Below are 16709 nucleotides of genomic sequence, written 5' to 3'. Positions count from 1 at the left end.
AACTCTTTAATCTTCAGCCCAACTCCTTGGCCACCTACATTAAACTGAATACAGGAGGGCGTTGGCAGGGGGAGGAGCCTGTCGGCAGCTCAGAAGTTAACTATTTAGGTGCCAAGACTCCTCCCTACCTACTCAACCCCATGGTTAAGCAGTGTCCCCCAGATGGATGAAAGAGAAAATGCAACTGCAAAACATCAACAGTCGGAGCAAGGCGAGGGTGCGCAGTGTACCCCAACGGAGTCAGAGAAACGGATTTTATGGCAAGTGAAAAAGAATCCTCTTTGCTTTCCTGCCAGGGGACACTAGAAAACATTGGGGACAAATCAAAGCACCTCCTAATGGAGGGATTGATTTGGAACAGCTGCATACAACAACTTTCAGCCAAAACTAGCAACCAGACATGCAAAGCATTGAAACTTGCAAAACTTTGTCCACAATTTCTCAGATGAACACGCAGCGACTCGCAACAAGTGAGTTGGATGAAGCAACAACACACGCCACCTAGGAAGCATCAACTGCCCTGGGTAAAAAGAAAGTCAAATGGTACCAGTCTTGCTCCACAAGAGAAGCAGAACAACCAGGAAGGTATCTAACCAGAAGAGGGTGTGCAGGTGCCGACCACCCACACTTGTGCATACCATATCAAAAGAAAAGGATAAGCGGGAGATTAAAAACGAAAAATCTCTAAGGAAGGGAATCCGCACATACATTTTAATATTGGAGAGAAAAAGGACCACACCATATTCACAACAGAGAAGCTCAAAACCCCTGTGCCATAGAATCAAGGAATTAGGAGTCCCATCGCCAAAGCAGATGGCTAACAAGTGGTTCCAAGGCAAGGAGGTAACCACAAGGCGGACCGATGGCCAACTACAAGATGTCAGGGAACCATGGCAGGGGTAGTCAAAAAGAAAAAAAAAAAAAACAACCCATAGAAGCCTGCCACTTGCAATAGTAGTAGCATTGGCAACCCCACAAGTATCATGAGAATCACCAAGAACACAAACCCTTTGCAAAACTCAAGGGATCATCAAGGCATCCTCATGCACCGTCCAGAAGTCTGTAAACCTTGAGCAGCACTGAGGAACCAGAAGAGCAGAAACAAAGCCAAGGGTGGAAAACTGCTTCTCATACATCTCCCAGAACTTCAGTACTGGGAAGAATGTGGCTAATATCACCACCTGAAACTTTTTATACCACCCAGGACTTGAAAATATGAAACACCTGCTTGGCCATGAACAACCCACACCAGAGAGGAGCCACTGCCCATCTGGCCATCATAGACTGTGCAATATTCAGAACAAAAGGATGAAGCCCTTCGGGAAAAAACAATCATGGGACCCCTCAGCTGTTATGCTGGATTCTCTGTCTTCCTTGATTCCAGCCTATCTCCCCAGAATCACTGTTGAAAAGCAGAGGGCGGCAGGGGCTGGACATCAAATCTTCCCAAACATCACGACACATATCTATATGGTAAGTGCTGAGAGTGTAAGGCACTTGTCATTCACAAAGTGCAAAACGGATACCCCTCCACCATAGGGATATGGAGATAACTCCTTCCACATCCAGGGAGGCAAGGTACTCCCTTGGCTCACCATTTCAGCGAACAATGAGTCCAACAACCACAGCCAGTGTAAGTAGCTCTCATCCTCTCGAAGACACGGAAGGTCCAAAATCTAGGCCCTCTCAGTCATAGCAAGCTCTTGTTTTCTGTAGCAACAGTACAAAACTCCTTTGTTGTCAGGAGCCAGTAAACCCCCAGAATTTGCTTCGAGCCAGCATCCGCTGGTTCTATATAGGTGGGCAATGGGAAATTTGTCTTGGGCAAATAGATTCTTCCAATTGTAAGAGGGAAAAAAAGAGGAAGATAGAAAAATCAGTAACCGCAGGTCCTAAAAACTGCCAAACACCCAGGGGCAAGCTATCCACATAGTGTGCAGTGGAGGCATGCCTCACACCACCAGTAACCGTCCTCTCAGACACAAAAAATAACTTCCCTGTTTGTTAGATTGTACTAGAAACACAAACAGGGAGAGCACAGTAGGTGAAAATTTCAGTTAGATGTATTCTGAACTGCTACTGGATGGGAGCCTTTCTTAGAGAGGGCGCGCCAACACCCCATGAAGAGTAAGCCCCTCCCCTCAACTATATTCTCCCAGTAAAGGCTGCCTCAATGAAGGAACAACTTTCCTTTCTTCATATTTCCTGTCCCAGTGCTCGGGTTAGAAAAATGAGGATTCTTACGGTTGTAGCTGTCAGTGCTTACCTCTGGTGAGCTCTCCTCTGCTCCAGGACAGTTAGGGACATGTACTCCATAGAGGAGTCATGTCGCGCGGCCTATACCCCTGCCGAAAATTTCCCATCTCTCTGTTGCTAGAGGGATGTCGGCAAGCCGTGCAGCTGACAGCTTCACTCTCACAGAGCCGCGCTGTATGTGTATGTGCAACAGCTATTACCAGACGGTTGCCAGAGCATTAAAAGGTGAGGGAAGCCCAGAGGATGCACACTCCATACAGGGACTCTGAGTGAAGGCAGCCTGCAGGCTATTCAGTCCTAGGCAAATTAACAAAATGTTCCTGTGATGCTGTAAAAATGAAGAAAAGAAAAAAAAAAAAAGAAAAAAAAAGTAAAAGAGAGAAACAGCCAGCAGCCAAAAATAAAATGCTCTGACTATTGAGCACTTTAACCAAAGCGGTCCGAGATCCCAGATGGGAGAGGCATAATAGGGGAGGAGTCTATGTTCAAAGAGGTTAACTCAAAGTGCATACACCTAGTCCACCTACTATACCCTAATGTTTTAGTGTCCCCCAGTGGCAGTAAAGGGAAATTCGGTTTATATACAATCAGTAATGTCTTTTTAGTTGCCCACGCACGTATTCAACTATAAAGTTAGGTGACATTTTAATGAAAACAGAAATGGAGTTCATTCAGTAATAGTAAGTACCTTCCAAGCTGTAACCGCTGAGATTTTCCTTGTGTAGCCTAACAGAATCCCAAAGGCAACCCTAAAAGGAGACAACATCGCAAGTTAATCATCAGAGTACAGAACTGTTGAGACTGAATACCACGTTCAAGGACAATCCCTTTTTTCCATGCAAAAGGACTTTATTAACAAATCTTTTCAGGTGGAGGTACAGGCTAACAATTGGTTTCCAATCATTTCCTTTTGCACTTTTCAGATGTACATTTTCCTGGAAAGACAATTTATAGGCAATTTGTCCAACAATAAGAGCATTAAAAACACACAAAAGCCACAGTAACGATGCCCACTCATTAATAAAGCATATGGTGTTTGTGATGTTTTCATCCTTTGAACAACTATTTGCAAATTAGTCTGGGAATGCTATGGGTTAAAGTGGGGACAGTTACCAAAGTCTGGAATGAAGAAGGCATGCTCTGGATATGCTCCTTAGGACTATGTGTAGAAATAGAAATGCATTGTACTCACATATTTATTGCAGTGTGTAAACTATCTTCAATTACCAAAAAAACTGTAAAAGTTTCCTACTTGATTTAACATTTATTTTTTAAAAAAATGCCATGATTTTCTTTAATTGGATAAATTAAATGCTTTTGTGTTGATGGTCTCTTAATGATCAATATTTTATGTGTTGATAAATAGTATAGTAGCATTAAAGCTAGTTCTTATTTACACATTAGGCGTCATAAAAAAGGTTAAAAAAAATAAAAATGAATATATGACAAGTATAAATCAAAATACCAAGAATTTTAATTTTACAAACATTATAGGCATTTTTTTTTTTTTTTTGCATCAGTGTTCCATCGATCTTAAGGGTGTCCATCCACACCAAAATGCAGCTAAAATGCACCTCAAAACAGGGAGCACTCACCTGTTGAGATCAGTTGGTCAGTGCATACCAGTTTCAATACCATTTAACTCATCAAAATTCCTGTGTTGACTTGTTCCTTAGTGTTGATAATTAATGTTGGTATGTACAGAGCCGTTTCTCTCCATAGCGGACATATTTGGAGGTACTTCTAGCAGCATTAAAGGGGATAAATACACCTCAGATAGGTGGAGAACAAGAAAGTGTGTGTGTAATATATATATATATATATATATATATATATATATATATATATATATATATATATATATATATATATATATATACATACATATAAAATATCAAAATTTTTGCGGTTCACAGGTTTCCATTTCTTCATAACTTGCTTGGGGGAGAAGGGGAGGCCATACATGTGCCGCTGCCTCGGTGTCATCCTCGACTCCTCTCTCTCCTTTGGCCCCCACATTCTCTCTCTCGCTAAATCCTGCCCCTTCCAGCTGCGTAACATCGCTCGCATCCGGCCCTTCCTCTCCCAAGATGCCACCAAATGTCTTATTCACTCTCTGATTATCTCACGCTTGGACTATTGTAACCTCCTCCTCACTGGCCTTCCCCAATCTCATCTCGCTCCCCATCGTTCTGTACTTAACGCAGCCGCTAGGCTCATCTTCCTTTCTCGCCGCTCCTCGTCTGTCTCCCCCTCTACCAATCCCTTCACTGGCTCCCCTTCCCCTACAGAATCCTCTTCAAGCTCCTCACTCTTACATACAAGGTCTTCGCCAACTCCACTGCACCCTACATCTCCTCCACCCTCCTCTCTATTCATGCTCCATCCCGTCTCCTCCGATCTGCCAATGACCGTCGCCTCTCTTCCCCCCTTATCACCTCCTCCCATGTGCGTATCCAAGACTTCGCCCGCGCTGCCCCCCTCCACTGGAACAAGCTCCCTCCCTCCATCAGAACTTGCCCTAATCTGTCCAGTTTCAAACGGGCTTTAAAAACCCACCATTTTCTTAAAGCCTTTCAGTCTCCCACTTAACTTCCTACCTTTCCTTCTGCCTCTTCCCCCTCACTCCCCTTCCCTCATAGTTATCCTCCGTTCCTCCTCCTCTCCCTCCCTCGTGTCTCTGTCTGTCTACCCCGCCCCTTAGATTGTACGCTCCTTTAAGCAGGGTCATCTCTCCTCCTGTCTCCACCACTTTTAACTCTGCTCTCCAGCTATCAGCCCTCCTCCTCGAGGACCCTCTTCCCCCCCCCCCCCCATCCCCTCTCGCTCCCTCCTCTCCCTCTGGGAGTTTCCCTGTCAACCGTGCCCTCCCTTCTGGGCTCCGTCGTATGCGGACTCTCCCCTCCCCCTACCCTAGCGTTGAGCTCATTGAGTTACTGTGATTATTGTTTACTGTACTGTGCTGTCTCACCTTGTATTGTAATTTTGTTTGTCCCTGTACGGCGCCACGGACACCTAGTGGCGCCCTATAAATAAAAAATAATAATAATAATAATAATAATAATAATAATAATAATAATAATAATAATAATAATAATAATAATAATAATAATAATAATGTGGCAATACAGGCAACATTCAGCTGCTAGGGAAGTCACTTGTCAGAGGCACATGGAAACTACCAACTCCTGTTTCCATGGCAGCACAATCTCTGGCCAATCAAGAATGCAAACTCCTGCTCATGACCCTGCCTGTCTCTTTCAGTCCCTTGTCCCTTTGATTCGCTGTAAGTTCATAGGTGTCTCCTGTATTATATGCGGACAGCTGCTCAGGACAAAAAGCAAGAACAGGTAGGAGATTGCCAAAAGCAAGTTACTTATAGCCGTATATGTATTAAAATTATTAAATTGAGATTCATAAATGTATTTCCAGGTAAGCATGAAGATCATAGAAAAATGGTTGAAACATTCTGGTCACCATAGACACTGGATGATATAAATACGTCTTTAAAGCAGTCCACAGTATTGGAATAATGTACAACTTTAAGGAGTATATTTAGTAAACTGCGGGTTTGAAAAAGTGGAGATGTTGCCAATAGCAACCAATCAGATTATAGCTGTCATTTTTGTAGAATGCACTAAATAAATGAAAGCTAGAATCTGATTGGTAGCTATAGGCAATATCTTTTTTTCAAACCCGTAGTTTAGTAAATATACTCGACCATTAAAATAGCTAATAATGTAGATTTGTAAGCTATTGATTTCTATACTACTGACATTACAATTTACTTGCATTTTTACCACCAGTAAAAGCCAGGTAAATGGATAGGAAAGTAGAAAACATTGTTTGTAGTGTCACCATAAACAAGTAGTTAAGCCAGTTGTTCCCAAACTTTTTCAGTTCGCGGCAAGCTTAAGCTCCATAATTTTTTTAAGGCACCCCTCTCCAAAATAATTACAAAGCAGTCCCAATTTATAAGTAATTGGGTCAAAATAACATAAGTATTTAGGTTGGTACAGAAGTACTTAGTAAGCTGTTTGCAAAAATAATACACATAAATCCAAGGAAGAATAATTTTATACATTTTTTTCAATTATATTTCTGTCAAAGAATAATTTACAGCTAACATCAAGAGGAATAAGATCAAACAAAATAAAACATGTACAAAAATCATCACTCTGTGCCCTCCTTCATTCTCTTGCCCCTCCATTGCTGTTTACCATCACCATTCCCCCTCCGTTTCTTTACTTACCATACTTAGCCTTCTTTCTTCTATGTCTTCTGGCTCCTTTCTCCTGCCGCTGCTCACTGAGTATGTCGGACGTGACGACGTCATGCCAGACATTTAATGAGATGCGTGGAGGGAGGAGTATGCTGGGTCCGGGGCACCGCCGGATTGGTACATTTTTTTCCCCTGGACACGGCACCCCTGTGACAGTGCCGTGGCACACACTTTGTGAACCACTGAGATAAGCAATTATTTGAGGACACATTACAAATGATGGTTAGCCTGAGCCAATGGACTAGCAACACAGATCATCCAGGCTACATAAGCTTAACAGATACATGTTGGAAACAAATGCAGTCATCCTGGCATGTAGTTGAAAATAAAATCTGGTTTGTATCAGAAATGGAAAAGATTACACATGTTCTAAAGAACATTGCTGACTAATCTGGGACCCCTGGTTTGATTACAACTCAGACTTGGAAAGCTTCTTAAGATTAAAGTCTAAACACCATCCTTAAACAGCATATGGTTACACCTTAAACCTACTGAACATTTAAGAAATGTTATACTGATAGCTTGATTCTCATTTATACTTGGTTCGCTGGGATTCAGAATCAGAAGAACTTGACACCCTTGTCCCTCCTCCTTTTCCAACCTTATTTATTGTCCTCCACTCCCATTTCTTTGTTTAATTCTCCCTCCTATCATTCCTTCTCCCATTTTTCCTCCCCTGTTTAAGTTTTTTTTTTCATAACTACATTTTATTATATTTTACAATACAATATTTCAAGAAACATTTGACTGTTAGTATATTGAAACTTGTCAATCTGTTATTACTGTTTTTAGTTTATAAATGTAAATGCTGGTAAATGCTCATTTGCTTATCTTGAAATATAAAAATGGTTTCAAAACAAAAACACGTTTCACATGTCTTTTCATTTGCGGTTACTATTATCACAATGATGTTTATTTTTAAAATTGTGACAGCCCTGCTGGCAATAACAAAGCTGCAGCTTCCACAGTGTAGCATAGATGACGGTCCACTGCACAGGTTTGACATTTATAACTATGGTGATATCATCATCACCATTTATTTATTTAATCTGGATCACTTAGGGTAGATTTGGCTGTTACTTTGTGGTAGGGGCAACATCATCTCTAAAGCACTGCCGCTGCAGATATACCAAACAAAAAGGTGTAATGGGCATAATTTGTGAGGAAGTGGTGTTGAGGAAGATGACCCAGTTCCTATCGCTCCATCTTTATTAGATCAATGGTGAAGTTAGAAATAACATGAAAATTCACTTGCTGTTGGATGCAATTACATCTACTCACAAATCTTCTGTGATCTTGCCATAAGTGTGGACATACAAAGTTGAAGAACTCCGTTTAAGAAATCCATTTTCCATCACCCAGAAAAGGGAGAAGGAAAATCTACAAAACAGTGAAGAGGGCAATAGTAGCCAGGGCCCTCTTAACAACATTATGGGCCCCTGGGCAAAGCAGTGGACTGGGGCCCATATGTACATACATGTTAAAAAAAAAAAAAAAAAAAAGATTATATATATATATATACACATACACACATACACACATACACACACACGTTAACCCGTGCATGATACTCATGCATTCTAGTCAAATCAAGCTACTTAATGTCATGCATTTCGGCCATAGCCCAGGCCTCCTCAGGGGAAGAGCGTTACTTCCTGACGTAAGCGCCCTTTTTTAACGTGGTTTTGTCCACATGTCACCACCTCATCATTCTTCTCCATCACCTCATCCTTCATTTCCATCGCCACATCTATCCAGATGTCTATCCAGACACAGGGATCTCTCTAAGCGGTCCTGAGTATCACACTCCTCTCACTCTGTCACCCCCGGCAACCACCAACCACTCCCCACAGTCACCCCCGGCAACCACCAACCACTCCCAACTGTCACTTCTCCTTCAAGAAATATATATTTTTTTTTTTTTTTAAACCTTTATAAACACTTTTAACAATTAACAAATTAAAAACATCTTAGTATACCAAATTTCAGCCCTTTCTGAATTTTTTTTTCCACACACACTAAGAATTTAGTAGGTCAGCGTATAATTCCGCCCAGCAGGTGGCGCTGCAGCTTGGTTTTATTTTTTCCACACACAGACAGACTAACATACGCCACTAGACATTTATATTATAGATATATGTGTGTGTGTGTGTATATATATATATAAAAAGATATATATATATATATATATAATATATATATCACTTTGTTTTACACACACACACACACTGGTCAGCCGTCAGCATCCCTTGAAATAATTTTTTTTTTTTAAAAAAAACCTTAACTTACCTTATTCTCACTCTTCTTCCAAGTCACTGCTGCTGCCTGCTGATTAAAGTTGTTTTCTCGCTGGGGACTCCTTCGCGCTGCGCTCCGCAATGGATGTCGGGCGGGCGTGATGATGTCACGCCTGACATGCACTGCGAGTGCCGCACGGAGGAGGAGACCAGGGAGGGAGCCGGATCGCCAGCTGACCGCAAGGTAAGTATTTTCTTCTTTTTTTTTTTTTTTGCAGGATTTTTTTATAGCGCTGCCTCTGATGGGCCCGCAGGGCTCCCGGGCACCTGCCCATTGTGCCCAATGGAAGAGAAGGCCCTGATAGTAGCTTAAGCCATTTTGCAGCTAACTGTTTGACTGAATTAAGGTCCCTACTATCAAGGCTTGGGGCAAGTACAGCAGGTACCCAATCCAAAAGTGATGGAAGCTCTCTGTCATGGGAACAACCTGGATTTACTAGATTTTCCATATCAAGTTCACTTGGCTTTGTTAAAGCTTTAATACAAATTACAATTTGATTTTACATGTATTTATTGAGTAAAAAACAAATGATAGAAGCTGATCAAAGATATAAATGTATTGATGGCCATACTTGCCTCTCTATTTTGAATGTAGAAGGAAACACACTGAGTGGCAACATTAAAATCAATCCAGAAGTGTTCAAGTTTATCATCCTCAGGTTTTGTCAACTAAAACGGCCAAATAAAAAAAAAAAAAGTGAAAAAAAAAAAAAAAAAAAAACCACACACACACACACACACACACGTAGCAATTAAGTACACAATCCACATTGAATCTGAAAATAATATATATATATATATATATATATATATATATATATATATATATATATATATATATATCTCAGTTGAATTTTATTCTAACATTGCTATAAAGCCCCAGGTCGACAACCAGTTGACAAATCTCTGTTGTCAGGTTTAAGAAGGATCATTGCGCATATAAGTTCTGGAAAATTCTGATTTAATTCGTTCTTCATATAGCCACACGGGTCAATGACTCTCTACCCTACAATCTGAGGCATAATACAATGAGTAGAATATTCTCCTGTTCCCCTCCCTATTCCCATAACCTCCCTTTCCTTCCCCTATTGTTCGTCTCCCCCCTCCCTGTGAAAAATAAAAACAAACAACATTTTTCTTTTTCTTTTCCATAAATAACATACCGGATTTTAGAGAATTAATCTAAGTCTTTCTATTATGTGTAAACTCTACTGAATTTCATATGTATACAGTATGTTTATACATTCTCTTGGTATGTTTCAATCTCATTGTTTTGTTTTGAAAAAACCCCAATAAAAATTACTTTTAAAAAAAAAAAAGCCCCAGGTCACAGCAATGAAGTTCATGAGCTACACATGGATTGTATTGAAAAGCACTCCCTATGGCACATACTTTATCTGGGAAAATTACATAATCCAACACATTTCAGGAGGGGGATGGGAATTAAACTGCGTTATGCTCAGCATGCACTCTGGTTTCTTTGCGACTTGGTGCTATACAAAAAACACAAACAAATAAGACAAACATTCTGTGTGCTACATTCTAGAACACATTTGCAGCTGCCACTTCTGGGACCTCTGTACTTACACTCCTGCATTATTTATATATGCACTATACTGTGAAAGTCACCATTAAATAACTGAGCAATTAGGTCACATCTTGAAACAAAAATTACTAAATTTATATTACCTCATTCACATCAGTGAAAACATTAATGCATGGAAATGTGTACACCCTAAAATAAAGACATATAACAACTTATTAAAAAAGGTTGTCAGACTGAACATTGAAAAATATGTCATCTAACAAAATGTTACTGACTTATTGGATTAATGTACATGGAGTCTTAAAAAGCAAAGCTTTTGTGGCCCATCCACCTTACATCTACACAGATAAAACCTACTGAATACAACTAGTGACATATGAGAAGAGTCAAAGAGTAAGAAGTATTTGTGTATTGTGCACATTTCACATTGCTTTAGAATAACTGCTAGAAACTACTTTAATAACATGATGCAATGTGAACAAGTGTGTTATTGCTCAGAGACCAGCCTTCACTGTAAAAAAAAACAAAAAAACAGAAATATTACTGGTTGCTATAGATTTCAGCACATTGATATGCTTGGGGGCTTATATAGTAACCAGTGAGGAAAATCTATAATATGGATAGCATTGCTGGCTGGCATCATGTAGCTGTAACTTTCCCAAAATGGCAAATGGTAATTTCACAATACCCATATTCTGCAGATATACAAAAATGCACAAACAATTCATTGCTTTATAGCATGACTCATTCAAAGTTGCAATATTTGACAAATACAGAATTTTAAATCAGCCTTGAAATCAAGGAATAGATCATAAGGTTTCCCTAATCTGAATGAAAAAGGTCATGTAATTATATGACATAGTATATTTCTTATGCCTCAATACAACAAGCCACGCAATGTGTTTGTAAAGGCTATTTCCTATGTAGTTGTGCTTTCATCTTCCCCGACATTCCATCATGTTACAAAATTAGACATATTACACAAGTAGGCATTTTGTGGGCTGTGCAAATATTATGAGAATATAACCTATTAAATCCCAAGGACGTGGGTCAGCGACCCACGGCATGAGGATCCGTTTCATCTGGCACGCCAGAGCTGCTTCACTAAAGCAACGGAAGATGGGTAAAACAGAGCTGTTGCGGATGCCCAGCAGCTCCTACCAGGTTCCGTTGCAGAACTAAAGATGTGTGTGCTGACACCAGAGGAGAGTCACACAAGAAAAACAGCAGCCTACATATGTTTCAAGCTCAACTAGGGGCACAACTTCAATTGGGGGCATTACTATATGGCACAACATGAACGTTTATATTTTATTGTGGCGAGAGAGGGAAGGTGAAAGACAACTAGGCTTGACTACATTTTAACCAGCACACAGATCAAAAAAAAAGTTGCCAACCCTTGCCCTAGTAAAAGATTAAGGAATAAGATGGAGTCACTAGTTTACAGCAAATTGATAGGCTATTGGTTCAGTTCAAAAGACAGTGCACCTGTCACCTACACAGTACAGGTAGCTAAGTATAAGACAAATCATACCTTCTTGCATCTTGAAGCCCAGAATTAAGGAAATTCAAAAATGATCGACAATCCTGGAAGAAAAAAAATGAAATACAATGTTACCATTCCTGAAAAACCAACATGCAGACACAGCAAAACATCTGACATCTACGGTTTTAGCTTAGAATATAATATACACATATATACACACACACACACACACACACACACACCTGTAAACAAAACACATTCATTTTTTGTTGTGTTTGTGAAACTGTTTTTTATTCCATACCCTTTAAGTCAAACTCTACAACTAAATGATTAATCTTTGATTTATAAAACTGGGAGGGTGGAAAAGGAAGAAAGTGTTGAGACAGGTGCACAACAGAGTAATTGTGAGTCTGCTGTAACAATAAGAGTGTAAATAGTTTCAAGGCCTAATATGGCTGTAAGTCACCTAGTAAATACAAGGTGGTTAACTTATCAGGAAGCCTTACTATCCTATGTGAAGATGTCCAGAGCTTGTAAGATATGCAGATGGTGAAGCGTGGATGTATGACTTAGGGAGAAGTTGGCAATGACTAGAACTCTCTGAAAAACAAGTGGACACATAGAACATCAAATTTAGGCTGTTTGTCATGGAGGTAATATGTAATGTGTTCCATGCATGCGATTTGCAGGATGACAATTTTTAAAGACAGAATTTAAGGAGGGTACCTGTGGTTTCAATGTTTTGTCTATTTGAGGTATAACAGCTGTAAGGATATGGGATAAGAGGATTTATGTACTTACGTTAAATCCGCTTCTCTGATTCCGTCTGGGGGACACTGCTTACCATGGGTTGTGGAGGGTAGCTCGGGAGTTGGCACCTAGCTAGTTAACTTTAGCACTGCTGACAGACCCCTCCCCTCTACAATCCCCCTGCCTCTTCCTCTTCCTGTCAGTTAGTTAATTAAAAAGCCCCAAGGAGAAAAGGCCAATCAACCAAAAGCACACAGAAGAAAAGCAGAAGGGAGGGATCGCAGTGTCCCCCAGACGGAATCAGAGAAACGGATTTAATGTAAGTACATAAATCCTCTTTTCTTTTTCATCCAGTCTGGGGGACACTGCTTACCATGGGGACGTTCTAAAGCAGCCCCCTAAGGGTGGGACAACTCTGAAAGCCCGCTCCTAGAGCACTACGAGCGAAATTTGCATCCGCAGATGCAAATACATTAAACTGATAAAATTTTGTAAAGGTGTGGACAAAGGGCCAGGTGGCTGCCCTGCATAGCTGGTCTGCAGAAGCCCCACTTCTGACTGCCCAAGACCAGCACCCGGGTGGAATGAGCCTTAAATCTCTCTGACATAGGATGGTTAGCCTTGATGTAACCTGAGTAATTGTTGCCCTAATCCATCTTGCAATTCACTGCTTAGAGGCTGGCCAGCCTCTATGAGAATCAATAAGGACAAACAGAAACCCGTTACACCGAATTTGCTCTCTAACATATAAGCGTAGAGCCCTAACCACATATAATATATATCCGTATACACCTGATCAGACAGGTGTATACGGAAGCTGTCCGAAATACCGGAACCACAGTTTTCTGGCTCAAAAGAAAAGCTGAAACACCCTTCGAAACAAAGGAAGGGAGAGTTCTGAATACCGCTCTGTCCTCATGTAGCATCAATTATGTTGTCGACAGGACAGAGATCCCAACTCTGAACTTTTACGAGCAGAAGCAATGGCTAAGAGAAACATAACCTTGCAGGTAATACCACTTTCATACTGCCCTATACTATTCTATACTGCCCTGTGCCCCGGCAATATCCCGGGTTAACTGTTGTTAACCCAGGATATTGCCGTGGCACAGGGCAGTATAGATCAGATTCCCGGGTCGGGCGGGTTCATACTGCACCTGCCCGACCCGGGTTTTAGAAAAAAAAAAAAAAAAAAAAAAAAAAAGTGGAAAAAAATGTTTTAATTAAAAAAAAATACATAACAAATGTTTACTTACCTTATTTTCAGCCAGCGGTGTCTCCGGTGCGTTGCCAGCTGTCAGGGGGACCTCTGGGTACTAAAATGACGTCATTTCTAGTCCATTAGAAATGACGTCATTTTAGTACCCAGAGGTCCCCCTGACAGCCGGCAACGCACCGGAGACACCGCTGGCTGAAAATAAGGTAAGTAAACATTTGTTATGAATTTTTTATTAATTAAAATCATTTTTTTTTACTTTGCCATATTTTTTTTTTTACAGTATGAATGGTGAGACCCGGGAATTACACGGGTTGCACCATTCATACTGCAGGCGAGCAGGGTCCAACCCGGGAATTACCCCTCGCAAAATCCCGGGTCTAAGTCCCGGGATTTTAGACACGGGATTTTGGGGTTGGACTATTCATACTGCACCAAGACCCGGGTTTTTCAGCGTGCCCCTGCAAAAACCCGGGTTTTTGGTGCAGTATGAATGGGGTATTAGAGACCTAATCTGCCGAAAGTAAGGATTTAAAGAAAACCCTGTAAGCATATGAAGCACCAGGAAAAGATCCAATGGTGCTGTAGGAGAAGTGAAAGCAGGCTAGATATGCAAGAACTCCTGAAGAAACGTCCTGATGTCTGGCAGATCTACTAACTTCAGGTGGAAGAAACTGAAAGGCAGAAACCTATACCTTTAAGGAGCCTAAGCAGAGACCTGCCTCAAGACAATCCTGAAGAAAAGGCCAGAATTCGGATAAGACGAAAAGAGGACGTATGACAAGACCTATTGTCACACCCTGTGACATAGGCTCGCCAAATGCAACGATATATGCAAGCCGAACAGGCTTACAAGCTCATAGCAGAGTGTTCACTACACTGGGGGAAAAAAACCCTAGCCCTCCAGAGCCTGGCTACAACAGCCATGCGGTTAAGTTTAGCCGAGGTAAATCCTGGTGAAGAAAAGGACCCCGAATTAGAAGATCTTGTCAGTGCGGAAGACAAAGTTCTTGCCCTACTGCCATAAAGATTATGTACGCGTACCACACTCGCCAGGGCCATGTAGGTGCTATCAAAATTACCGACAGACCGCCTTGCCTCACTCGTCTGAGTACTCAAGGAAATATGGGAATTGCGCAAAACCTGGGAAACTTCCTGATGTGTATGGAGGCCATGATATCTATATCCGGTAGACCCCACCTCTGAACCAGAGACTGAAAAGCTTTCGGATGGAGGGACTACTCCCCTGGCATCATCGCATTGCGACTGAAATAATCGGCCTCCCGGTTCTTTATTTCTGAAATGCACACAGCCGAGATTGCTGGAACACACTGTTCCGCCCAAGCGAATATCTGAGCCGATACCCGCATTGCCGTTGCTCTTCTCGTTCCTCCTTGTCTGTTGACCTATGTCACAGCCATGGCAAGACGGACTGAACTCTGAGAAGATGACCCTGGAGAAAGAATCGAGCCCACCGAAGGGCCAAAAGGATTGCCTTCAACTCTAATAAGTTGATGGATAGAGAGGACTCCTGTACTGACCCCGGAGCCGGAGATGAAGGGATACCGCCCCAACCCTGCAGGCTGTGTCTGAATTTCTCGCATCCGGAGACAGAGAACCTTCTGGCGCTCCAAATGTAGGTGGGATCCCGACCCTCCTGTGAAGAGGTCCCACTACAAGCACCGGGATTAAGCACGACCGAAGGGGACCGTTAAGAAGGAGACCAACATCTTCCCTTGGAGACGCATGCACAAGTGTATTGAGAGGACAAGACCTGCGATGTTATCTTCTGAACCGACCTGATCTTCTCTTCTGGCAGAAACACTTTCTGCTGTTTGGTGTCCATGCCGAGTCCCAGGAACATCCTGCGTTGGCGCGGAATCACCTGGGATCTCCTTGAGTGTATTAAACACCCATGGCTCTTGAGGAAAGCTAAGAAAGGACATGTGCTGTTGCAAGCAAATCTCTGAGGCGGATCTTATGAGAAGATCGTCTAAGTAAGGCACGCCCTGAACTCCCCTTGAATGAAGACAAGCTGCCATTACCGACATTCTCGTTCCTCCTTGTGAAAAACCCCTGGAGCCAAGGAGAGGCCGAAGGGAAGAGCCCTAAACTGATAATGAAAGGCCCCCACTCAATCTCAGGAGAGACGGATGACCGTTCCAGACAGGAGCGTGGAGGTATGCGTTCTTTACATCTATGGAGGCCATAAACCGATTCCTTTCCAATCCGTTTATTACTGACCTCAGGGACTCCATCCGAATTTTACCCACTTTTAAGTGGATATTTAGGTTCTTTAGATTTAAGATGGGTCAAAAGGAACCATACGGCTTCTTGACAAGAAAAAGGGTTTGAATAAAGCTTTTCCCTTTCTGGATTACTGGGACCCTGCAAATAACTCATGCAGAAAGAAGAGAGGCGATCCAATTTTGTATTACCCGCCTACTTTGTGGAACGCGAGCTAGCAGGGTTACAAAGAGACCATGCAGAACAGGACCCAAGAGATCTATCCTGTATCTCCTAGTTATACTGCCCCGAACCCAGGGATCCTGAGAAGACGCTGTCCACTGTTCTAGAAAAGAGACAGGTGCCCCCCCCCCCCCCCCTCCTCTCGCCGCCTCCTGGTGGGCAGAATGGCAGTCAGGGTGCAGGCTTCTCCTGAACCTTGGAGGCCTGACATGAAGCTGAGAAAGAGGGTCTACCTCTGACTGAGAAGCTTCTAGAATTTGAGTGGTCTGACGCAGGATGACTGGCCCCTAGGAAAGGAGGTCCCCCGAAAGGACTGCCTAAAAGGAGCTGAGAGCCGGGCTCTACCCACATTCACTGGAAAAAAGGTGTTCTCCTGGCACCCGTTTACTGTAGAAATCAAACTCTGT

At 42.0% G+C, this 16709-nt stretch overlaps 1 protein-coding gene across 2 annotated transcripts in view; it reads right to left on the bottom strand.

Moving 5' to 3' along the window:
- LOC142157776 (synaptonemal complex protein 2-like) overlaps window positions 1-16709 on the bottom strand; it is a 195751-nt gene that overhangs the window by 151116 nt on the left and 27926 nt on the right. For both annotated transcript variants that reach the window (XM_075211319.1, XM_075211320.1), the window contains exons 7-10: window positions 11916-11968; window positions 10525-10570; window positions 9412-9504; window positions 2945-3005 (exon numbers count right to left, since the gene is read on the bottom strand). In XM_075211319.1, coding sequence (XP_075067420.1) covers window positions 2945-3005; window positions 9412-9504; window positions 10525-10570; window positions 11916-11968 — 253 coding nt within the window. The remainder of the gene's footprint in view (window positions 1-2944; window positions 3006-9411; window positions 9505-10524; window positions 10571-11915; window positions 11969-16709) is intronic.

This window comes from Mixophyes fleayi, chromosome 5, assembly GCF_038048845.1.
Source record: "Mixophyes fleayi isolate aMixFle1 chromosome 5, aMixFle1.hap1, whole genome shotgun sequence".
Lineage (NCBI taxonomy): Eukaryota > Metazoa > Chordata > Amphibia > Anura > Limnodynastidae > Mixophyes > Mixophyes fleayi.
The sequence above is the reverse complement of the archived record's forward strand: the minus strand, read 5'-3'. Positions and strand labels throughout refer to the sequence as shown.